Here is a 24,613-nt window from a genome sequence, read left to right as displayed (position 1 = left end):
GACCAACCACTAGTCTACAAAGGCACTTTCTCATTTAAAACTCTTGAAAATGTACTGTTTACAAAATGTTCTTGACGTTAGGGTGCATCTGGAAAAGCAGATAGGAAGCTGCTTCCTGGCTGAAGCAGGTAGCAAACAGTCACACTCGTGATTTGTCTGCGCCACGGGCAGACTGCTTGTTCCCTTTCAGAGACGGCTCATTCCGATTAAAACCAAACACTTGAAGAACATGGTGATAGTTTTCACCTACTGACAGCAATATGCAAGTTAACTGTTTTCTCATTTTAACTTATTTGGGACTCAAACTGACTTTAAAAATTGAACTGAAATGGTAAATTACATATTTAATTTTAATTAATTTGTACCAGATTGATATTTTCATCTGCAAAAATGTTTAAACCTTTAATTTTCTCCTCAAAGCATAATGAAATGAGCAAAAAAACCATTGATCAATATAAAAATTTATTTACAAAACTTAATTATTTTGCTTTTAAAAAACAATTATTCAATTCACAAAGATTAACCAAAACATAAACCCTGTCAACATTTATTATAATCTTTCACAGAATCAATAGCTTGAAAGAGAAAAAGACTGCCAATGAATACCTTAATGTAAAAATAGGAACTTTAATTTTAGTGGACAGAATACAAACAGATAAATAATCTTCTTCAATGGGGAAAAGCCGGTATAATGTGTAGTGCAGGAAATGTAAACATCAGTTTAGCTCCTCATTGCCAACATGGCATTTATATCCCAGATGAGATTCCGTAACTGATCCATAATTTGCTTTAGCTGTTGATTCTTCTGCTTGAGTTTCTGTATAGAAACAAAAGAATTTGTCAAAAACGAAACATAGACCATGCCGTTAGAAGATTAAATGTCGTAAATTAGGATTGCAGACAGTTAAGCTAAGTGTTTCCTTCAGGCAGAAGATCTCATCCTTTTCTGGCCACAAATATTCACTAAAAGGCATACTGAGTTCTACCAGCCCACAGAGGCCTGGCTCCAGCCTCCACTTCCCTTTACCTGTCTACTTCCGCTTTCAAAGAAAATAAACTAAATATTTAATTGTTATAAAACCAGAGTATATAGGTTTCCCAAGAGGCAGTGTAACAAAATGGTCAAGAGCACCATCTGCAGAGCCAGACTCGGGCCTGCGCTGCGCTGCTGCCCCGAACGTGTGGTGCTGGCTGCCAGCCTCTCGGCGCTCCGGTTTCCACAGCAGAAACACGAGGGTAACAACGGAACCTGCCTCGGAAGAACTGATACGAGGACTAGAATTGTCGATGTAGGAAATAAAGCATAATAAAAATACAATGCCTGATGCCACTGGTCTTTCAGAAACGTGGCAGAAGTCACTGTTTGCCTAAACATGAAGCAATCTACTTCTAATTCTGAAAACCGAAGACCAAATGGCCCATCCCCAATGTACCATCAACCACTCAGATTTGCTGGCTGCCTGTATCTCTGTGTCTGGGTTTCCACCAGGCTACAGTTTATAACCTTTTTTTTTTTTATCCTCACCTGAGGACATTTTTGCATTTATCTTCAGATAGAGCAGGAGGGAGAGAGAGAGGGAGAGAGACAAACATCAACGTGAGAGAGACACATCAAGTGGTTGCCACCCACATGACCCCAACTGGGTCCAGGGACAAACTGCAACCGAGGTACGTGCCCTTAGCGGGAACCGAACCCGGGACTCACCGGTCTGCGGGCTGACACTCTAACTGCTGAGCCAAACCGGCCAGAGCAATATAAACTTATCTTTAAGTATCCTTTCCTCAAACCCTATGTAGAAAATGTCTGCTTAGGTAAAACAAGATGAAGATAGAGAACTTCTGCTCAAAGTGTTCAGTAGCTATAATAATAATAAACATTACTGTTCAATAACCATTTGGAAATATATTTACTTAGATAATTTTAAAGAAACTATATTAAAACACCTCCATGTAAAGTAGTACATGTTCATTAAAAAGAGGCCTAAAAATCTAAATTTTGATTTCATTAAAGAACAAATCAAGATTCACTAAATTACTTATATTACTTAGGGAAAAGGGAAGACCAAGAATTCTTATTAGAAAACAGAAAAGCAACTTACAGAGACTTCAATGTTTCATATTAATTAAATTTAACTTGTATTTGAAAACAGAATTAGTCAGATACAACATATGACCATACAGTACATAGTACCATAAAGCTCCCTTAAACAGTTTTTGGGGAAAAGACTATTAGTATTTTAGTTAGTCTCCCTGTTCAGTTTTCGGGTGGCCCACCTTCTACGTTCTATTGTCATAGTACGTGGCAGATGTTTCGGCAAACTGAGCATATCATCTAAGCACATGGACCCAGACAGAGGCCAGAGCGGCGGGTTCATCCCAGAGGCCACGCGGCGAAGCGGCAGCGTGAAGAGGCTGTGACGGAGAAAGGCGTCTCCTGGGAAGCGGGAGACCCGTCTCAGTTCTCAGGTTGCCTCTAACTTACTGTTTGGTCAAAGACAAATCCTTATCCTCAGTTCTCTTGCCTATGAAAGGGGATTGTATCCTCTATTAGGCCCCTGCCAGTTCTCCTTTTCTGTCCATGCACACATAAGATGACTATCAGTTACAGACCCACTAATGAGCAACAGTAAGTTTAGTCCCGTGAACTAATTAATAGCGTCCAGCGGTTCCACGTCAGCGGCCTCCGGAGCCGCACTCCCCTCCCGTGGGACTGAGCCGCCCGGCTCCCCTCAGGCCAGGCGGAGAACAGCTGCTGAGTTAGAGCAAAAGGAAGAGAGAGACTGCAAGTTGGGTTTTTTTAAACATCTTATTGGAATTGGTACCTTCTGACATATTTTGAACACTTTTAAGTTTCAGAACTTCTCATTGGAACAGAATTCTGAGCCTGTAACACATTCTGTTCCATAACTACTGGCTCTGGGTTAGGCATTGAAGGAAGAAAAAGGAATGAGAAACATCCGCTGCCTTGAAGAACTTCAACATCAAGTAGGAGGAAGATCATGCCCAAATGACTAGGCTACAGCCTGGTTAGGTAGATGGCAGAGGAAAGAGACGAGACGCTGGCGAACCCAAACATAGCCACTGCCTCCTGTAGGGGCAGAAACAAGGAAAACATTTTTTTTTTTTATCCTCACCTGAGGACATTTTTCCATTTTTTGTTCAGGTAGAGTGGGAGGGAGAGAGAGGAACAGAGAGAGAGTGAGAAACATCGACGTGAAAGGGACACATTGAGTGGCTGCCACCCGCAAGACCAACCAGGGCCAGGGACAAACTGCAACCGAGGTACGCGCCCTTAGCAGGAACCGAACCCGGGTCTCAGGACCGCAGGCCAATGTCCTAACCGCTGAACCAAACTGGCCAGGGCATGGAAAACATTTTTGTTTGGGGTCTTGAAAAACCTGGAGTGAGCAGAGGGTGAAAGGAGGGTGAATTGAGGCTGGGTAGTGAGTGATGGGACCCACTGACTTTCTTGAAGAAGAAATGTGATTTAAACTGCAATGAAAAAGTGAGCTGGGCAACCGTGTGGGATGGAGTCTCCTACAGAACGTCAATGGTGACAAATGAGTTCATGAAAAAAGGAGGCAGAGGAAGGATTTAATTTTGGTAACAGTTGAAAACCATTCAAAGGCCAACTCGGATGAAAGAAACTCAGTGGTCACAATTTCAATATAAATCAAGGAGTAATTGGAAGTGATAAAATTATATTCCTGGGTGGTTAAGAACAGACTTTAGCCCTGACCGGTGTGGCTCAGTTGGTTGAGCATTGTCCCATGCACCAAAAGGTGGCGGGTTTGACTCCTGGTCAGGGCACATAATGGAGGCAACCAGCCGATGTTTCTCTTTCTCTTTCTGCCCTTCTCCTTTCCTCTCACTCTAAAATCAATAAAAACATTTAAAAAATAGACTTTAAAATCAGTATCAAAACAGTGGTTACATGTGGCTTCCATAATGTTGCATCACTGGAATCAATGCACAGCTTACCAACATGACTACTTTTAAGAACACACATTTGGAAATATAAATTCGGGTATACTTGTTTAAAAAAAAATTGGCCTCGTTAATTCTTTAAAAATAGTGTAAGAGAATTTTAAAATGTGTATTTCCATAGTAATATTCCACTATAGACAATAGCAAAAAAAATGACATGGACAACAGTGTGGTAATTTCGGGGTGAGGGGAGGGGTGCAGGAAGGTGAAAGAGGGTATGTGGGGATAAATGGAAAAAACCCCAGCAAAAACAGTTTTTTTTAAGTATGATATATAGGGTGGGCAAAAGTAGGTTTATAGTTGTTCATATGGAAAATAATATAATAATTAATAGATAATAATATAAGAATAAACTTCCACGTACTCACAACCGCAATCCTACTTTTGTTCCACGTGTATTATAAGGCACTTGGATAGTTTTTCTCAAAGATGTCACAAAGTTTTAAATTTAAAAATTCAGCATACATGTAAACTACCTAGAGCCAAACAAAACACACCCTGAAACTATCAAGAGGAACGCTGACAGCTCTGTTAGTGGTTATACTGTAAATAAATTTTCATGATGTGATAGAGGATTTAATATATATAATCTGGACACTGATCGATTTAACAGAGGTTGACAGTTGCTGTTATCAAAACCCATCAGCTGTGCCTAATTTGTTACACTAACAGGTGAATGTTAAGCACAGCAGATATTTTTAAAAAATAGGTTTATGCTAAGTCACGCCATGTAACTTAATATTCATACAAAGGCTGTGACAATTGGTCAAAATGTTTTAATTTCTAAATGCATGGACTGAGTTATGTCAACCCTATAAAAAACTACCCACATTATCTTTCAATTTCATTTTACCATCAACAGAATAGTTCTAAGCAAAACAGAACCCATTCTTGATGTTCTTTAAACGTATAGTCTCGGACACTTGTTTGGGTATTCGGGCTTATGGATTCCAGAATATGAAAAGTATTTAAATGAGACAAAAACTCGATGATTGAAACTAAGCCATTTTGTCTTCTGATGATTTACAGTAAATGTTGATTACAACTGTCACATTCCAAAGCTTCATGGCATTATCGTAGTCACATTAGGTGGTCAGAAAGCAGACATATCACCCTGGGCAGTTTGTATTTCTTTTGATGAAGCTACTGACACATGTACTTTACCAACAAGGCAGTAAACCAAGAAAGAGGAAGATATGAGAGGGAGGAAAGAGTGAAACCAAAAGGAGAGGTTAGGGCTTATGAGGCTGAAGAAAACCCAATAACGTAGCTAAACAGCAGGCCCAGACTTAGCAAAAAGACAAGATTTTAGGATGAAAAAACAACCAATAAATTGCTGGATAACTTTGACTTTGTGGAAAGTTGGAACAGTCCTGAGATGCTGCCACAAATTCATAAAGAAATCATCAAATTTGTTAAAAACTACAAGAGTTAATCATTAACTTTAGGAAAACAAAAACTGTTCAGCCAAGGAAATGTAACTCTAGTTTACTAAGTGGCTTAGCTATAAATAATATTTATGTATCATAATAAATAATATGAACACAGAATTATTTATCGAGCCCCAATTATGACATAACTGCACTGGAAGGATCGAGAAAGGGAAAGTATTCACTTGGGTCCAGGAGAAAGAGAGTGTATGAGAACTAAATTCTCATGTGGAAAAAGTAATTCTTGTTACATTATATCATTTATATCAGTTATACCTTCACTTAAAATTTACAAAATTCTATCATCTAAAGCTAATAAGATTTTTAAAATCTAAATATATTGAGGTAAACTGGTTAATGACATATAATTTTCAGGTGTACAACATTGTAACTCACTGTATGTGCTCTGTTGCATGCTCCCCACCCAAAGTCCAGTGTCCTTCTATTACCATATATTTGACCCCTTAACCCACTTGTCCTCCCATTCCCTCTCCCCACTTGGTAATCACCATTCTGTTTTCAATATCTATGAGTTTGATTTATTAGTTGATTTATTTTTTGTTTTATATTCCATATATGAGTAAAATCATATGGTTTTTGTCCTTTTCCAACAAGTTTATTTCACTTAGCATACAGTCTCAAGATTCATCCATAGTATTGCAAATGGCAATATTTCATCTTTTTTATGGCTTAGTATTCCACTATATATATGTACCACATCTTTTTTTTTTTTTTTTTTTTTGTCATTCCTCTCCTGAGGATATCTTTTCCACTGATATTTAGACAGACTGGAATGGAGGGAGAGGGGGAGAGAGAGAAACATCAATGTGAGAGAAATACAGCGATTGCTTGCCTCCCACATATGCCCCAAAGGAAGCTGAATCGAACCTGCAACCCAGCTTTGTGCCCCTTTGACCGGGAATCAAACTTGCAACCTTTCGTTTCAATGGCTGATGCTCTAACCACTGACCCACACCAGCCAGGGCTATACCACATCTTTTTTTATCCAGTCATCCATTAATGAACATTTAGGTTGTTTCCATGTCTTGGCTATTGTGACTAATGCTGCAATGAACGTGGGAGTGCATATATCTGTATGAATAACTGTTGTCACACTTTTCAGGTAAATACCCAGAAGAGGAATTGCCGGGTCATATGGTAGTTCTGTTAATTTTCTGAGAAACCTCCAGACTGTTCCCTAGTGGCTACACTCATTTACATTCCCAAGAACAGGGATCCCTTTCCTTCACATTCTCTGTACCACTTGTTATTTCTTGTCTTTTTGATAATAGCCATTCTGGTGAGTTTGTGGTAGCATTTCACTGTGGTATTGATTTGCACTTCCCTAATAACTAGTGATGTTAAACATCTTTTCATATCTCTGTTGACCACCTGTAAGTCTTCCTTAGAAAAGTGTCCATTCAGGTCCTCTGCCCATGTTTTAATTGGATTGCTTATTTTCTTTATTTTTTAATTAATTTATTTTTCTTTGATTTTAGAATGATTTAGATGGATGAGAGAGAACATCGATTGGCCACCTCCTGCATGCCCCCCACTGGGGATTTGGCCCTAAACCTGGGCATGTGCCCTGATCAGGAATCAAACTGGCAACCTCTTGGTGTATGGAGTTGATGCTCAACCACTGAGCCACACCAGCTGGGTGGCTTGCATGTTTCTGATTGTTGAGTTGTGTGAGTTCTCTATATTTTTTGGATATTAACAACTTATCAGAGGTATTATTTACGGATTATCTTCTATTAGGTTGGTTGCCTTTCTGTTTTGTTGATGGTTTCTTTTGCTGTACAGAAGCTTTTTAGTTTGATGTAGTCCTTTCATTTATTTTTGCTTTTACTTCCCTTGTCTTTGGGGTCAAATTCACAAAAACTACTTTGAGACCAAGGTCCATAAAATTGTAGTGCCTGTGTTTTCTTCTATGTACTTTATTGTTTCAGGTCTTAGTTTTTAATCCATTTTGAGTTAAATTTTGTATATAGTGTAAGATAGTCTAGTTTCATTCTTTTGCATGTGGCTGTTCAATATTCTTTCCCAACACCATTTATTGAAGAGGCATTCCTTTCTCCCTTATATATTCTTGGCTCCTTTGTCAGAAATTAGTTGTCCAAATAAATATGGGTTTATTGCTCTCAGTTCTGTTCAATTGGTCTCTGTGTGTGTTTTTCTACCAAAACCATAGTGTCTTGATTAGCTTTGTAGTATAGTTTGAAATCAGGGTGTGTGCTACCTCTGGCTTTGTTCATTTTTCTTAGCATTGCATTGACAATTTGGGGTCTTTTGTGGTTCCATACAAATTTGATAATTCTTTTTTTCTGTGGAAAATGCCTTGGAATTATTTACGGGGCTTGCATTAAATATGTAGATTACTTTAGGTAATATAGACATTTTTTAGATTCTTCCAATCCAGGAACACAGAATATCTTTCCATTTCTTTGTGCCTTCTTCAATTTCTTTCAACACTGTTAAATAGTTTTCAGTGTGTGCAGGTTCTTAACCTCCTTAATTTTATTCCTAGGTATTTTATTTTATTTTTTTGTTGCTATTGTAAATGGGATTTTCTTCATTTCTGATATTTTGTTGTTACTATACAGAAATGCAACAGGTTTTTGTATATTGATTTTGTAACCCACAACTTTACTGTATTTATTGTTTTTAATAGTTTTTTGGTAGTAATATTATTTTTAACTACACAAAGTATTACCATATTCTGATTCAAGAATAAGTTATTTCTAAGCCATTAAATCATATAAAAAAAACAAGTAAATGAAAAGTGAAATGAAACATTTAGAAAAAGTATAACTTTCTGAATATACACAAGTTTTTTTTTTTTTTAATTAATTTATTTGTTACAGATGTTTCTCCTTTTTCCCCCACTGATGCCCCAAGCCCCCCTCCCCCTCCCTCCCTGCCCTGTCCCCAGCTTTGTTGTCCATGTCCTTTGTTCATGCATACATGCATATAAGTTCTGTGGTTTATCTCTCCCCCACCACCTCCTCTCCTGGGGATTGTCAGTCTGTACCCCACTTCCATGTCTCTGGGACTACCCCATTCCTCAGACTGTTATTATATTCCACAAATAAGTGAGATCATATGATACTTGTCTTTCTCTGTTTGGCTTGTTTCGCTTAGGATAATACTTTCCAGATCCCTCCATGTAGTCTCAAAGGATAAGAGATCTTTCTTTCTTACAGCTGCATAGTACTCCATTGTGTATATGTACCACAGCTTTTTTATCCATTCGTCTACTGATGGACACTTGGGCTGTTTCCAGATCTTAGCTATTGTAAATAGTGCTGCTACACAAGTTTTTTTTTTTAAATGTAAAATCTTCTATGGTAGAAAATGAACTATATAGGTCACATGCTGTACTCCGAAATTATAGTTAACATTACAATGGTATTTTGCCTATATATATTACAATGTAGTTTATAAAAATATCCTTATTACAGAGAAGAAAAAGAAACCACATGTCTATTGTGAATTAATACATAGATTATCAATAGAAACATAACACTTCTTAATAAATGAATGCCTCGTCTCTGGACTACCAAACACAATTTATTCTTCATGGTCTAATTAAGTTCCCAAGTATCCCCTAATCCCCGACCAATTTTCTACTGTGTTTTATGCTCATTCATTACTGTCAAATTTGCTGGAAATAGTCTTAATTTGTATTTCTCCTTTAAAAAAAGTTTTATTTTATAAAATCTACCCATTTTTTTTTCCTTTCTTCTTAGTTTTGATATACATTTTTCTTGTAATTTTCCAGTATTTTGTTTTGCAGGTCTTATTTTTCAACTCTGAAATTCATTTTGACATATGGTGTAACATAAAAGCTAGCTTAATTTTCCCCCAAAGTTTCTATTTTTAAAGACTAATTTTCCACATAATCCTTCTTTGGTCATATTAAATTCTCATATATAATAGGAAGACTACTTTTCTGGCAATTATTTTACTAATCTGTCTATTCTTGTACCAATATTTCATACTTATTATTTTTATATTGTACTTCATATTACATTTTAATTTTTAATACAAAGAGTGTTGATTTATTAATGTTATCAGTATTTTCTTTCATATTTAGTTTACTCTGAAGAAAAATATTCTCATCTGGATTTTAATTTGGATTTGTTTTTGATTAGTATTGCACTAAAGTCTTATTTTTGTGTACTTTTAAGAGAATGCCTATTTGGACTGTTACTATATTAAAACTATGCAACAATCAAGACTGACATTTTTAGGATATTTATTGGCCACATAAGAACTTTATATATTCTTTTAATTATTCAAAACTTCCTTTATGTATCTTAATAAGTTTAATCACATATATCATTGAGATAAATCCTAACTACTTAATACTTATTGTTGCAAATATGAACAGGATCTTATAGCATAATTGGTTTAATAATTATAAGAGAATGGCATCATCTTATATTAAGCCTTTTAATCAAAATTATTGACTGTAGTTATCAACTGAGTTTCTTTGCACTTGACAAGCTTGAGCTATAATATACATACAAGCTTAACAAACTTAATAAGCTTATACATATTATAACCCGTTTCCTAAAATTTTTTTTTATTTTTGTACTGTCTGTAACTTTTAAAAGAGTATTAAATATAGTCGGGTAAGGCATCTATTTTGTGCCTGAAAAAAGTATGAAAAATATTGGCTATTTTTCACAGGTAAAAAGACTAAAAAAAGATACTATCTTAATAGTTTTAAATCTTCTTTAAATAAGCAATATTTGAATTTTATCAAATGTTTTAGATTTGCAAAAAAAATTTGTTTTCCAATTTAATCTACTGATATTACATGTTTTATATATCCACATATGCCTCAGAAAATCCTCTTTGTGGTGGATTGTTAATGCCCTCCTGAATTCTATTAACTGGAATTAACATTTCAGGAGCAGGATGAGGGGACGTGTTCATGAAAATGTGAAACTGATAGTTCTAGCTATTGTGCGATTGGTTAGGTTTTGGTAAGTGTGGGCCATGTTTCTACCACAGAAAGAAGTAACAACTTTCCCTGCTTCTCTGTATTTCATGAGAACTATCTGAACATCTTCTGAACTTCTGAAAGTATCAGCAATAAATATATACATCCAAGTCCAGAACTTTTTTTTGGCAGGGGGGAGTAGGGTAGAGTAATGCTTCGATAATTCAGTCTTATTCGGGCGTTGAGACATTCACATCTCCTATTTGTAAATTTTTATCGTGTTGCTCCAAATATGCTATAAACTAGAAAGCTAGAATTCTGCCTAGAAAAGAAAAGGTAAATGGGCTGTGACTGAGTGCCTATGAAGCTTTTCTAAGAGCTTTACTGCATGAATTCTGTGATCTCTCTTCTGAGTATTCAGATGACATTTCTGCTTACCTTTTAGTTCTTGGTTGTACCGAGTTAAATTTGCCACAGAAACTGTTTCATATAATTCTATAATTCAAATTATGTTTTTCAGTTACATTAGACTCCCCTGTAAAATTTTCATTAATTCCAAAATATAAAATATATAGACTAATCACTCACTTTATTTACTTCAGCAATTTCTCGCCTCTCTTCACTAGCAAAACGAGGTGGGCCAGCCCGATCATCATTCTTTGAGCCATCTTCTTCCACGTATGGGATAAGTTGCTTGAAGTGACAAACAAAAAGATGAAAGTAAAAAATACGACACAAAATTTCCGTTTACACTAGTATAGATAATGAGTCAGAGTAAGGTCAATTTTTATCCTTTTGTTTTTTAAATCCTCACCCAGGAATTTTTCCATTTATCTTCAGACAGAGTGGGAGGGGGAGAGAAAAACATTTATGTGAGAGGGACATATCGATTGGTTGCCTCCTGAATGACCCTGACCAGGGCTGGGACCAAACCACAACTGAGGTACATGACCTTGACCGGAATCGAACCCATGACTCTTTGGTCTGTGGGCCAATGCTCTAACCACTGAGCAAAACCAGCCACGGCAATTTTTATACTTTTAATAGTATAAAAATACATTTTAATTTAGGTGATGGTCTAAAATAACAGCGTGATAAATTGATCATTTCTGTGCATTCTGTATATTAGTTTTCAGTTAGTTTGTGTAACAGCCATTATAATACTAGTTGTGACTTATAGTTAAGTAATAATAGCCTACTCATTCAATATCAGCAAATATTAAATTGCCAGACAGTGGATGAGACACTGCACAAATAATGACAAATAAGTTGTGATTCCCACAACTAAGAAATTCATAGTCCATTGAGATAGAACAGGCTTTCTTTCATCCATACTGGAAAGAAAGCAACTTCATGGATGTGCATTATATAAATGTCTTTTACTTGCTATCTAGAACCTAAGTATCCATGCAAACTCCTTAGATGTCTTAACTTCTTTTGATTGGAAGAATGTGAGGATTTTTTGTAGGAGAAAAAATGTATATAGCAATGAAACTTCTAGCAGAATGATAATTAAATATGTATGGTTTGTGATGAAGTTTATTTGATGAAGCCCTGTGGAGATGTGACAGGCTTCAAGAATCAGATAGTCTCAACTGTTTTATATTATTACCAATGTAGGCACAGGCCCCAGGTAAATAATTGGTACAACCAGGAGTCATCTGACTAAATGTCTTCCAGTTCCTGGGACAAGAAAAACTTACCCACACCCACTCTTTCTTCCTTCCCTCCCCTCTGCCCATGCAGACTTGTCCTTCTGCCTGCAGACAATTGGTCTCCATTCCTGCACTCTGACTCCTCTGCCTCCTGTATTTATTATTTGTCCGCCTCCCACCTTTTCCCTACCGTTTCTTCCTTTATCATCTTAACATGTTCTGATCTCTCCTAAGGGAAGCTTTTTACCTAAGCTTCTCTGAAAGATGATATCCACTTGCTGGCTCCAGTTCCTTATTTCCTGTTCAATCTTCAGCCCATTGTGATCTGACTTCTTGTTGCTATCATTTCACTGAAGCTCTGCTCAAATATACTGACATTTCTCCTCCAGCAAAATCTACGGGACAGTTTTCAGTCCTTATTTTCCTTGACTTCTCTGCAGCCTCTGACAATTTATTAACCACTTTTCTGATGTTTCTCCAACATCTCTGACCACTTCTTTTCAGGCTGTTTTGAGTTTACTTTCTCTGCTCATCCCTACATGCTGACCACTCAAAAAGAAAGCGCTGATCACATGACATTGTTCTTTATATGTAGTGAGAGACCATTCAAATCTTCCCAGCTACCTTTGACGACAGAAATATAACTTGTCAACAGGAAAGGGCCATCTATAACAGTATCATATACCTAATTAACTAAAATATGTCTATGATCCAAGGTTAAATTTACAGAACACATTTTAAAACTGAAGTGAGTCACTAAGCTAATCTAAATTATTAATGATAAAAACATAACCTTCATCCATAAAGAATTTACATGAAAACTAAAAAGTATTTGACAATACTTTTAAAACTTCTACTAAATAAAACCACACACTGATTTAATTAAAAGGAGACACAACAATGATAAAAACTGCCACAGACAATGCTCTCATCCTGACAACCAAACTTCACTAATAAGCCTGTATGTTAGTCTACAAAAAATTAACATGAAAATATAGTATTAATTCTATACATACATATTCTCTCTATATATTCATATCATATTTTCATCTTCTCTAGTCAAAAGTAAAACTGATATAATTCAAAATTTGGAAATATTGCAAAAATAGGAGAAAGAGAGAAGGGAAAAAAATTACAAATGCCTGAAACTATCTTACATCTTACATTCATCCTCCCTCTACCATGAAAACTTGCCTCTACTGGAATGGGGTCCATCCCGCCACAGTTTTCATTGCATTTGTCATAGACCAGTCTCAGCTTCCGGAAGAGAATAGAGAGCTGGCGAAGGTGATCCTGGAGCTTTGCTAGCCGATCTTGATATGTTCCAGTATGGTACGTGACACCATTTGGGAGCTTATCAGGCAAAACAAAACAACAAAAATTTAAGTAGTGAAAATCATATTTTCTATAAGTAAAGCTGGCAAACCATTTTTAAGTACAGCAAAAAGGCAAATAGCTCTTCACAGTTAATTAAATGCAATTTTAAGAATTTAAGAGTAATCCGTACTCATTTCTTGGCTCCTTGGCATCCTGTTTCTGTGCTGTAAAACAGATCTAGAAAAAACTCTGAAAAGCGCCTCTAACCAAGTGAAATACTTTTTCTCCTCTAATTTTTAAAGTATATTATAACTTTAAAATGTGCAATTTTAATATTACTGTCACATAAAGGCAACAAGCAGCTAAACTCAATTAGGAAGTTAAAAATAAAATACAAAGTTTATAAAAGAATAAAACAAATAAATGAAGACGGGACTTTTCAGCAGAAGAAAAGTAGTAATATGCTGCTCCTATTGCAAAATAATCTCAGGGTACCTTAACTCTGATCATTGAGACACACAAGGCACACACTAAAATATTAAGCTGTCACCAAAATTTTTACTGTAAAAAGAATATATAGGAGGAGATATAGGTACAAATAGATCTGAATTTGAACATCATTAATAAATTATTATAGGTAACTAAAATGATCATAACCGTCTTGGATGCTTATGCATTTTTAATTCAGAAATTTTATCCAAAGAAGCCAAATGTCTATATGTAATGAAATTACAAAATCACAGATAAATGGAAATTGATCATTTATTTAGAACTTATAACATGCACCTTTTGTGCCTTCCTGAAACTCATGAACAAAATCTTCCTTTCTCTGTACATCTTTACATTTTATTCCTGTGATCTCATCTGTGAAATCATTCTAACATTAGAATTAACAACATTTACACCCCATTTTCTAGTATACAAGCTGCTTCCATTATAAGCACTTACCCTTATACTAATCTTGGGGATTAAAGTGACAAAACTATGTACGATGTACCTTTATTATGGCCATTTACTAGATTTACTACTTTGCCCATATTTTCAACTTAGTGAAGACCGGAACTTATTCACATTTGTATCATTGTGTTTAGTACTGACAAATGGAAGGTTTTAAAGTACAGTCTGAATTATTTTGCCTTAATGATTATTTTCCCAATAAATCTATACTTAAACATCACTTAAGTATGCGTCATGTAAAAAGAACTCCTAAGAAATTTTTTTCACTAAGGAAAAACAAAATTATTTTGAAATGCAAAGAATATGTCCACTTGTAATCTGGTTATTGATACTTTTTTGAAAATTTTTAGTTTTTTTCCTATGTTGGCCATGAATGTGTATTATATCTCTTTTAATACTAAAAAGTGTTTGACACAAGTTAGTACTATAAAGAGGTTAACAGGAAGAGCTACTAGTGATGTGTGATTTTGGGTCAGTTCTTCTCTCTTTGAGCCTCAGTTTCCTTAACTATAAAATAGAGATAAAAATACTCCTTAGAACTGCTATTATAATAGTGTACCTGGCCAAGGAAAGTACTTGATAAAAATTAGCTATTAGTTCTCCAGTCCTAATTCAATACTTTGCATACACATATTAAAAATAAAGACAGACATTTTCGATTTGTAGGTGGGAATGCACGTATATGGAGGACTGACTGCTGAATTTTTAGCCCAGAAGTTGGTCTATTATGGGAATTATTGTTCTCATTATGCACTTCTCTCTAGTATATAAAACTGTGACCAAAAATAAAATGTATATATTTGACTGTGCCGATGGCTGGCACCCATCAACTCCCGCATTGTTCAAGGGTCGACTATATTTGCTAGATCCTAAGAGATCATTTAATCATTTTAGATAGTAATATATTAATTTTTAAAGTAATTGCCAAAGATTTCCTATCTTCTCTTAGATTCCCTTTGTGTTGTTTCACACTGGCTTACTGACATGATCTTAAAAGATTTCTACACAACTGACTTACTTTTAAAATCAGTAGAAAAAAATCTCAAGAACTTAAAAAAAAAAAAAAAAAAAGGAAAAAAAAGGCAATAAACCACTCTTTAGTGGACCCATAAAAATAAAAATTATAAGAGTCTGAAGACCTGGTTTCGAATTTATCCAACTTTGGGCAAGTCACTTTACCTCTCTGAATCACAGAACCCTCATCCATAAAACCAGAATAACCACATCACATAGTTATAAGATTAGCAAGCATTAAAAATAGGTTAGTGCCCTGGCCGGTTTGGATCAGTGGTTAGAGTGTGGGCCGTTGGACCAAAGTGAAAGGGAAGGGTGGGGAAGGGGAGGGGAGGGGAAGGGAAGGGAAGGGAAGGGAAGGGAAGGGAGGGGAGGGGAGGGGAAGGGGACGGAAGGGGAGGGAAGGGAAGGGAAGGGGAAGGGAAGGGAAGGGGAAGGGGAAGGGGAAAGGAGGGGAAGGGGAAGGGAAGGGGAGGGAAGGGGAAGGGGAGGGAAGGGAAGGGAAGGGGAAGGGAAGGGAAGGGGAAGGGAAGGGGAAAGGAAGGGAAGGGAAGGGAAGGGAAGGGAAGGGAAGGGGAGGGAAGGGGAGGGGAGGGGAGGGAAGGGGAGGGGAGGGGAAAGGAAGGGAAAGGAAGGGAAGGAAAGGGAATCGGGTTCGATTCCAGTCAAGGGTTCGTCCCAGCCCTGGTTGGGGTCGTGCGGGAGGCAACCAGTTGATGTGTCCCTCTCACATTCGTGTTTCTCTCTCTCCCACTCTACCTGAAGATAAATGGAAAAATATCCTTGAGTGAGGATTAAAAAATAAAAATGGGTTAGCAAGTATGGTGATCACCAGAGGGAGAGGTGAGTGGGGAGAGATAGAAGAGGATATGGGGGGATAAATGGTGATGGAAGACTTCACTTAGGGTGGTGAACACACAATACAATATACAGATGATGTATCATTGTAACCTGAAATCTACATAATTTTATTAACCAATGTCACCCCAATAAATTCAATAAAAAATAATGGGTTAGCAAAACGTTGTTGGAACAACTGGGTATCAAAATGCAAAAAAGTGCACTCAGATCCATACCTATCATTATATAAAAAAATTAACTCAGCCCAGCCTGTGTGGCTCAGTTAGCTGAGCGTCATCCTATGCACCAACAGGTTGCTGATTCCATTCTGGTAAGGGCACGTGCCCAGGTTTTAGGCTCGATCACTAGTACCAGGCGTGTAAGAGGCAGCCAATCAATATTTCTGTCTCATCGTTTCTATCTCTCTCTCCCTGAAATCAATAAAAACATATTTTTTTAAGTAAAGTAACTCAGTGTGGATCATAGACATAAACATATTTTTTTAATAAAGTAACTCAATGGGGATCATAGACTTAAATGTAAAACCTAAAACTATAACACTTCCAGAAGAGAAAAATCTTTGTCACTTTCAGTTAGACAAAAGTTTCTTAGGTAAGACACCCAAAGCAGTCTAAAAGAACAAATTAATAAATTGGATCCCAACAAAATTTAAAACGTCTGTTCTTTAAAGGCAATGTGAAGAGAATGAAAAGACATGTCACAGACTTCCAGAAAGTAGTTGCAAAACAGAAAGACACAATAACAAGTGCTGACCAGGATGAGGAGTAGCTGGACCCCTCAAACACTGCTGATGGGAATTAAAATGGTGCAGAACTTCGGAAAAGTTTCTTAAAATGTTCAACATTTAATTTTTGATCCAGCAATTCCACTGCTACGCATCTGCCTACTCAAGAGAAATGAAACACATGTTCACAGAACACTTATGGAAGTATTTTCATAACGACTCCAAAGTGGAAATAACTCAAATGTGCATCAACATATACACAAATTGTGATATATTCGTACAATGGAACATTAGCCAGCAATCAAAAGGAACAAACCACTCATACATGATGAGTGGAAGGGGCCAGACAAAAATAACTACAGAGTGAATGACTGCATTTACACAAAACTCTAGAAAGTTGACGGTGCCTGTAAGCAAATGCGAGGCTGTCTGCGGATGGAAGGCCAGACGTCAAGATTTCAAAGGGGCATGAGAAACTCTTGCGGTGACGGATGATGGTTTCACGAGTACATATATATATACGTCAGAACTTTTTAGGAACGCATTTTATTGTATGTCCATTATACCAAAACAGAGCTATGGTTAGCAGAATCCGAAGTCAACTCCTTTGACCGTCAGAAAGTGTTTTGCTAGGAAAAGATGAGATGAAAGTTAAAGTAATTAAAACAGGGCAGCGGAGTGCAGCGACTTGACCCCGGAAGGTGCGAGTCTGCCTAGGACCCAGAGAACCGCGCGCATCGAGAACGCGGGCCTCCATCGTCCAGAACTCTGTCCTGGAAAACATCCCCTGCACGTGGCGGGGCCTTGGGGACGGACACGTCACTGAGGAACACCGCTGAGTGTAAACGGGGCGACCCAACACTTGAGGTGGGGCGCCAGGGGCCCCACGGAGCGTCTACAGCAGCGCCCCTTTGCCTGGCGGCCGCACCGCGTCTCCACGCACGCCCGGGCGGCGCGGCGCTCCCCACCTGCATGTTCCTCAGCAGCTGGAAGATCTCCATGGTGCGGTACACGATGTCCTGGACCGTCTCCTGCCCGATCCGGCAGAGCGAGGCCGTGTTCACCTCCCGCGCGGCCTGCTGAGCCTGGGCCCCGGCGAAGGGCCCCGGCGCCATCCCCGACGCAGCCAACGGAGGGGTGGACATGGCGCGGCTGCGGCCTCAGGCCGGCGGGGCCTGACAAGAGGCCTCCGGGGTCCCTAGATGTCGGGATGTTGCCGGCTCCGCGTGGGTAGGAACTTGTTAAGACTCAGGCGGCTTGATTTCAAAACAGCGGCCGTGACTTCCGCCCACCGTGACGTATCGCGTCATCAAACGTCATGGGCACCACCCACTCGGCGTACCCTGGGAACAGTTGCGGAGCAGAGCCGGCCGGGATTGGACCGGACGGGGCGGGACGGACGGGTTGAGTAGCCAATCATTATCTGCACTGAGGCCAGGGGCGGGGTTGGTGGTGGTGGTGGGAGGCCGGTAGGCTAACCCGGAGTTCGTTTCCCAAGTTCTCAGCCCTCGGTTAGAATTTAGTTGGAACTCTTTTTGTGTTTGTTTCTCTGCTGAGCTTGTTCTCTTAATACGCCCACGAGGTCTGTAGTATTTTTGTCCTTTTACAAGTAGGAGGAAGGCCCGGAGGGGCTAGTTTGACTTGTTTAGTCGCAGACAACTTGCAACTGGTAACATGCGATTTAAATTTAGAAAACAGGATTCCAGATCTTGCTTGCTTCACGGTGACCTGATAGAGATACCGAATTGCTGTTGGCCTCTGCTCAAATCTGGGTTTATTCGAGAAGCTTTCCCGATCACCCCAAGCATAAAATTAACACTCCCCTTCCTGAATTTGGCTCTTATTACTACGTTTATAAAATTTTCGGTTCCCTACTTTCTGACTTCTCATTTTATACACACACTAGTAGGCAAGCTCCATAAAAACAGATACTATGCCTATTTTATTCACTCCACGCTTAGTGACAGGCACATAGACAGTGCTTACTAAATTCATGTTGATTGACATGAATGTAAGAAAAATTAAAGCCGTCTTTCCACTTATCTCTGTTTGCCCATTTTGAAATGGGACAAAAAAGTCAATAATGTGGAAAAGGGTCATAGACACAAAATTATTGCTTTTTAAAAAGTATCTGAACACTCCTTTAGTAAAGACTTTATAGGGAATGGTTACTAAAAATGCCATAGGAACCATTATAGAAATCTTAAAGAGGGCTTTTACAGCTCCTTAGTGAGCAGTTATCATGTAACAAATGCTTCCTGAGCATCTACTATGAGCTGGCTGCTAGAAATGGAGATAAGAGTGGTGAACAAGTCAGCCAAAAGCCCTGCTGTCAAGAACACTAATTAATTTGAAGTGTCTTGAAGGAAAAGTTTAAGGCCCTAATATTAATATGCTAACAATTTAGGAGATCAGGGACACTCTAAAGAGAATAAGTTGGGCCCTGATGGTGAATGGGAGAAGTTGCTGAACATTGGAGTGTTTCTATGAGGAGGTCATGGGACAAGGAAGGCCACTGCCCACACCTGAAGGGAGGAGGGCTCCAGGTGCTATCCAGGGTCTGAAGTTAGGGTGAGGAGAAGTGTCAGGAAATAACGATGAAGACAAAGGCAAACCTTGGAGGATCTTGTAAGACAGGCCAAGGAATTTGGGCTTTATTCTGAGTGAAACAGCAACTCACTGAAGAGTTTCCGGAGAGAGGAATAATTACCAGAAATATTCTGTTTAGAAGGCTTACTCTGGCTGCTAAATAGAGAATGTTGGGGATGTATTGTCTTCTTCCATCTCAAAGGGAAATGATGATAAACAGTACAGTGGGTTACTTTGAATAAATATTTAGTAAGTAGGATCTGGAGGATTGGATATTGACTGGATTGGGAACAAGAAAGAGAAGAAATTAAGCATGGCACATATTTCTGCCTTGAACAAATAGGTCATGTTTATGCCATTTACCAAGGTGTTCCACTGAAGAAAAAACATGCTTCAGTGACATTATGACTTGTATTAGTTTCCTATTGCCGCTCTAATAAATTACCACAAAGCTGGTGACTTAAAAACAACACAGATTTATTATCTCACAGCTCTGTGGGTCAGAAGTCTGAAATGACTCTCATTGGGCTAAAATCAAGGTGTTGGCAGGGTTCTGTTCCATTCTGGAGGCTATGAGGAGAAATCTTTTTTCTTTTCTTTTCCAGCTTCTAGAGGTTGCCCCCTAGAGGTTGTCTTGTGGACTCTTCTACCATCTACAAAACCAGTACAGCCAGCTGAATCCATTTCATGATGCCATCTCTTTGGTTCTGACTCCTCTGCTTCCCTCTTCCCCAGTTAAGATCACTTTTGATTGCTGTGGCCCAACCAGATAATCCAGGATATCTCTTTATTTTAAGGTCAGCTGGTTTCCTTTTTAAATTCTCCTTTGCCATGTAACATAACATACAGATTCTGAGGATTAGGACATCAACATCTTGGGGGTGCACTATTCTGTCTACCACATGCTTCTAGCCCAAACTGTCCCTGAAGTTAACATCTTGACTGGGATGGCTAATTGGCATCCAAAGCTTAACATGTCCAAAACCAAACTCCTGATCCCCCGCCCCCAACCTTCTTTAACTATAATTTCCCCCCCATCTCAGTAACTGGTACTACCATGTGCTCAATTGTTCATATGATTTATCTTTGTTCCACCATACTTCCAAGCCATCAGAAATTACAGTAGATTCTAATATTTCCTCTCTGGGACCACTTCTCATTGTTCCACCTCTTCCACTCTAGTCCAGGCTATCTTCTTCTCTTATTTAGATTACTGGATGACAATAGAAATGGCCTCCTAAGTGGATTTTCTTGCTTCCTCTCTCACCCCATTCAGTCTACTCTCATTACAACACCCACAGAGGACTTGTTAAAGTATAAGCCAGGCCAAAGTGTCTTCCCATCATGCTTAGAATAAAATCTAAAGCTCCATGACCTGCAGAGCTTCACATGGCTGGCCTCTGGCCTCTCCTGCCATCTCAGCTTCTATTGCTCTCCCCTCACTCCAGCCACATGGGCCTCCTTGCTGTTCTCTTACATTCCAAGCTCCTGTCACTTCAGGGTCATTCCTTTTAACTCAGGAAGCTCTTTCCACACATATTTCTCCAGGTCCAGCCACCCTACTTTCTTTTGCGGCTTAAAAAATTACAAGAATTTAGTAGCTTAAAACAATTAAAATCTGTTAACTTATGCTTTTGTACAGAAGTCTAGCACAGATATTGCTAGGCTAGTATCAAGGTGTTGGCAAGGCTGTGCTTTCTGGATACTCTGGGGAGGATCTGTTTTCTACAAATTCAGGTTGTTGGCAGAATTTAGTTTCTTGTGGTTGTAGGACTGACATCCCCATTTTCTTGCTGGCTATAAACTCAGGGCCCATCCTAGCTTTTATAGTTTAATATATTTCTTGACTCATGACCTCTTCCTCCATCTAGAAAGCTAGTTGGAATCTCTCCCATGTGTTGAATCTCTTCTGCTTCTTCTTCTGTTGTCCTTGTAGTGTCTCTCAGACTCACCCTCTGCCTTCCTCTTTTTCTTTTAACGGCCCATGTGATTTTATTGGGTCCATCTATGTAATACTGGATTATTTCCACATCTCAAGGTCCTTAAGCTTAATCACATCTACAAACTTTCCTTTCTCCCCTATGAAATGCAATGTATTTGCAGATTCCAGGAATCAGTGGGTCAGGTTGACCTCTTTTTGGACCCATTATCCTATCTACCACATGGTCCTCTCTACATTTCTCTGTGTATCCAGCTTAATTTTTCCTTATAATGCTGATCACAGACTGATGCTATTTATTTTACTGTGTGTCTTCCCAACTAGACAGTAAATTTCCTGAAGTTAGATATTGTCCTTTTATGTCACTTTGGTAGATTTAGCACCTAGAGCAGTGCCTTGCATATAGTAAGTGCTCAATAAATAATTGCTGAAAGAACTATGAGTTTACTCTGGGGCATCTTGAGTTTGAAATGCTTATGAGATAGCCAAACAGAGATGTCTAGTAAGCAACTGAGTACATCCATGGGATCGAATGTAGGGTTTTTTGTTGTTATTGTTTGTTTGTCTTTCTTTTGTGTGGGGGGACAAGGAGTGTAAGGGTGATGTTAATGGTAAGCTAAAAAACTGTGGCATCAGATGTCCTGGAGTAAAATCCAAACCAGGCCCTACCCAGCTGGGGACAAATCACATCAACCTCCATGTAAAACCAGGGAATAACTATGGTACCTACCTTTGTGGTTGTTGGTAGGATTGAGTGAAGTTCTGTGTATAAAGTGCTTAGAGTTCTTAGCATATAGTAAAGATTCCATGACTGTGTGCTGTACCTCTTTTCACCCTGTGTGACAGTGAGAAGAATGGGTAAGTTGGGAGTGAAGTGGCTCCAGGACAGAACTCACAGGAACACTAAGGGACAGAAAGAGAAAGAGTAGGCAACAGCAACAACAAAAATTGATCACAGCTAGAGAGGTTGGAGGAAAATCTGCACAGCGTCATGCCATGGAAGGCACAGGAAGCATAGATTGTTTCAGGAAGAAGCTCATGGAAAACGGTGTCAGATGCTGCTGAGAGGTTAAGCAAAATAATCTGCACAAAGATGGTGTTATATTAATGTCAAGAATAAGCATATTCAGCAGAAAATTCTTGCCCAAATACCACAGGCAGTGAGGGAGTGAAACAGAGACTACAATTTCTACCCAGTGTCTACTCTGTCTTCTTCCATAGCAGTGGAACATCTGGTATTCAGCAGGGCACCCAGGGTAAAGGCTGTATGTCTCAGCCTTCCTTGCACGTGGGCAAGGCCAATTCCCTAGGTTCTAGCTAATGGGCTGTAAGTGTGAGTGATACATGAGGCTATTGGTGGTGTGTTTAAAAGAAGAGGGTCCTCTGCAAAGCAAAAGAAATTATCAACAAAATGAAGAAGCATCCTATGGAATGGAAGGAAATATTTGCAAACCAAGTATCAGATAAGGAATCAGTATCCAAAATACACGAGGAACTCATTACAACTCACTAGCAAAATGACAACTCAATTTTTAAAATGAGCAGATGTCCAGACCAGACAGTGTTTCAAAAAAATATATTCAAATACCCAACAAGTACCTGAAAAAATGCTCAACATCACTAGTCATCAGGGGAATACAGATCAAAACCACAATGAGGTATCACCTCACACCTGCTAGAATGACTATGATCAAAATACAAGAGATAGCAAATGTTGGCAATGATATGGAGATATGGAAACCCTTCTGCATTGTTGGCGGAGATGTAAATTGGTATGGCTGCTATGGCAAAGAATATGGAGAGTCTTCAAAAATTTAAAAATGAGACTACAATATGATCCAGCAATTTTATTTCTGAGTATACATCCAAAAGAATTGAAAACAGGATTTCGCCCTGGCTGGTTTGGCTCAGTGGTCGAGCACCGGCCTTACAAGGGACATGTACCACACACACAAAAAAAAAAGAAAACAGGATTTCAAAGAGATACCTGCACTCCCATGTTCATTGCAGCATTATTCACATTAACCAAGATATGGAAACAATCCAAACATCCATCAGCAGATGAAAGGAGAAAGAAAATGTGCCATATATATAATACATACATACATACATACATACATACATATACAGTGGTCTCTCTCCTTACCCATGGAGTGTGTGTTCCAAGACACCCAGTGGATGGATCCCTGAAACCATAGGTAGTACTGAACCCTATAAATGCTATGTTTTTTCCTATACACATAGACATACTTATAGTTTAATTTATACACACAGACATACTTAAAGTTTAATTGATAAATTAGGCAATTTTATGGATAGAAGATTTGTTCTTAACCATAGATATTAGAAACCTCAGCATATGATTTTTTTTTTTAATCCTCACCCGAAGATATTTTTCCATTGATTTTCAGATAGAGTGGTAGGGAGGGAGGGAGGGAGGGAGGAAGAGAGAGGGAGAGAAACATTGATGTGAGAGAGACACATTGATTGATTGCCTCCCGCACGACCCCAATCAGTCCTGGAGACAGAACCACAACCGAGGTACGTGCCCTTGACTGGAACCAAATCCATGAGTCTCTGGTTCGCGGGCTGACGCTCTAACTGCTGAGTCAAACTGGCCAGGGCTCAGCATATGATATTTTTTCTTTCCGTATTAAGTTGAGAACTGTCACTTTTCACTTAAAGGTAGCACTTCCAGCTTCGGTTTGGCATGTCCGAATTGCCAACATCACTACTGTTGCGCTTTGTGGTTGTTACTGAATAAAATGAGGGTGACTGGAAAAAAGGCACTGTGATACTGTGACATATGATCTGATAACGGAGATGGCCACTAAGTGACCAATAGGGGCTAGCATATCAGATGTGAATGCACTGAACAGAGGGATGATTTATGTCCTGGGTGGGACAGAGTTAGATAGTACAAAATTTCATTATACTATTCAGAAAGGTGCATAATTTAAAACTTAAGAATTGTTCATAACTGAAATTTTCCATTTAATATTTTTGGACTATGGTTGATAGCGGGTAACTGAAACCATGAAAAGTGAAACTGCTGTATACACGCGTGCGCGTGTGCGCACACAGAAACACACACACACACACACACAGGAATGTAATTCAGCCTTAACCAAAGAAGGAGATCCTACCGTTTATGACAACATGGATGGATCTGGAAGACGTCATGCA

The 24,613-nt window shown here is 38.6% G+C and overlaps 1 protein-coding gene across 2 annotated transcripts; it reads right to left on the bottom strand.

The window, feature by feature from the left end:
- Nucleotides 1-541: 541 nt before the first annotated feature.
- Nucleotides 542-18,155, bottom strand: MED30 (mediator complex subunit 30). 2 transcript variants are annotated; one of them, XM_036264139.1, is made up of 4 exons: nucleotides 17,868-18,155; nucleotides 13,221-13,379; nucleotides 10,960-11,064; nucleotides 542-817 (listed from the first exon to the last, which is right to left on the bottom strand). In XM_036264139.1, exons 1-4 carry the CDS (start codon nucleotides 18,042-18,044, stop codon nucleotides 722-724), a joined length of 537 nt encoding a protein of 178 aa, XP_036120032.1. In that variant the 5' UTR covers nucleotides 18,045-18,155; the 3' UTR covers nucleotides 542-721. The 2 variants fall into 2 exon arrangements, with proteins under 2 accessions (XP_036120032.1, XP_036120033.1); XM_036264140.1 differs by lacking the exon at nucleotides 542-817 and adding an exon at nucleotides 3,003-3,088.
- Between the last annotated feature and the right edge of the window lie 6,458 nt (nucleotides 18,156-24,613).

Source organism: Molossus molossus, unplaced genomic scaffold (genome assembly GCF_014108415.1).
Source record: "Molossus molossus isolate mMolMol1 unplaced genomic scaffold, mMolMol1.p scaffold_m16_p_16, whole genome shotgun sequence".
Taxonomy (NCBI): Eukaryota; Metazoa; Chordata; class Mammalia; order Chiroptera; family Molossidae; genus Molossus; species Molossus molossus.
The sequence above is the reverse complement of the archived record's forward strand: the minus strand, read 5'-3'. Positions and strand labels throughout refer to the sequence as shown.

Bases quoted from the DNA above. Each gene is read 5' to 3' on its own strand.
- MED30 (XM_036264139.1), bottom strand. From the start codon at position 18,044: ATGTCCACCCCTCCGTTGGCTGCGTCGGGGATGGCGCCGGGGCCCTTC. The intron at 13,380-17,867 runs GTGGGGAGCGCC...TTGCCTGATAAG, and splicing joins AGCTGCTGAGGAACATGCAG to CTCCCAAATGGTGTCACGTA. The intron at 818-10,959 runs GTGAGTGATTAG...GTTTCTATACAG, and splicing joins AAATTGCTGAAGTAAATAAA to AAACTCAAGCAGAAGAATCA.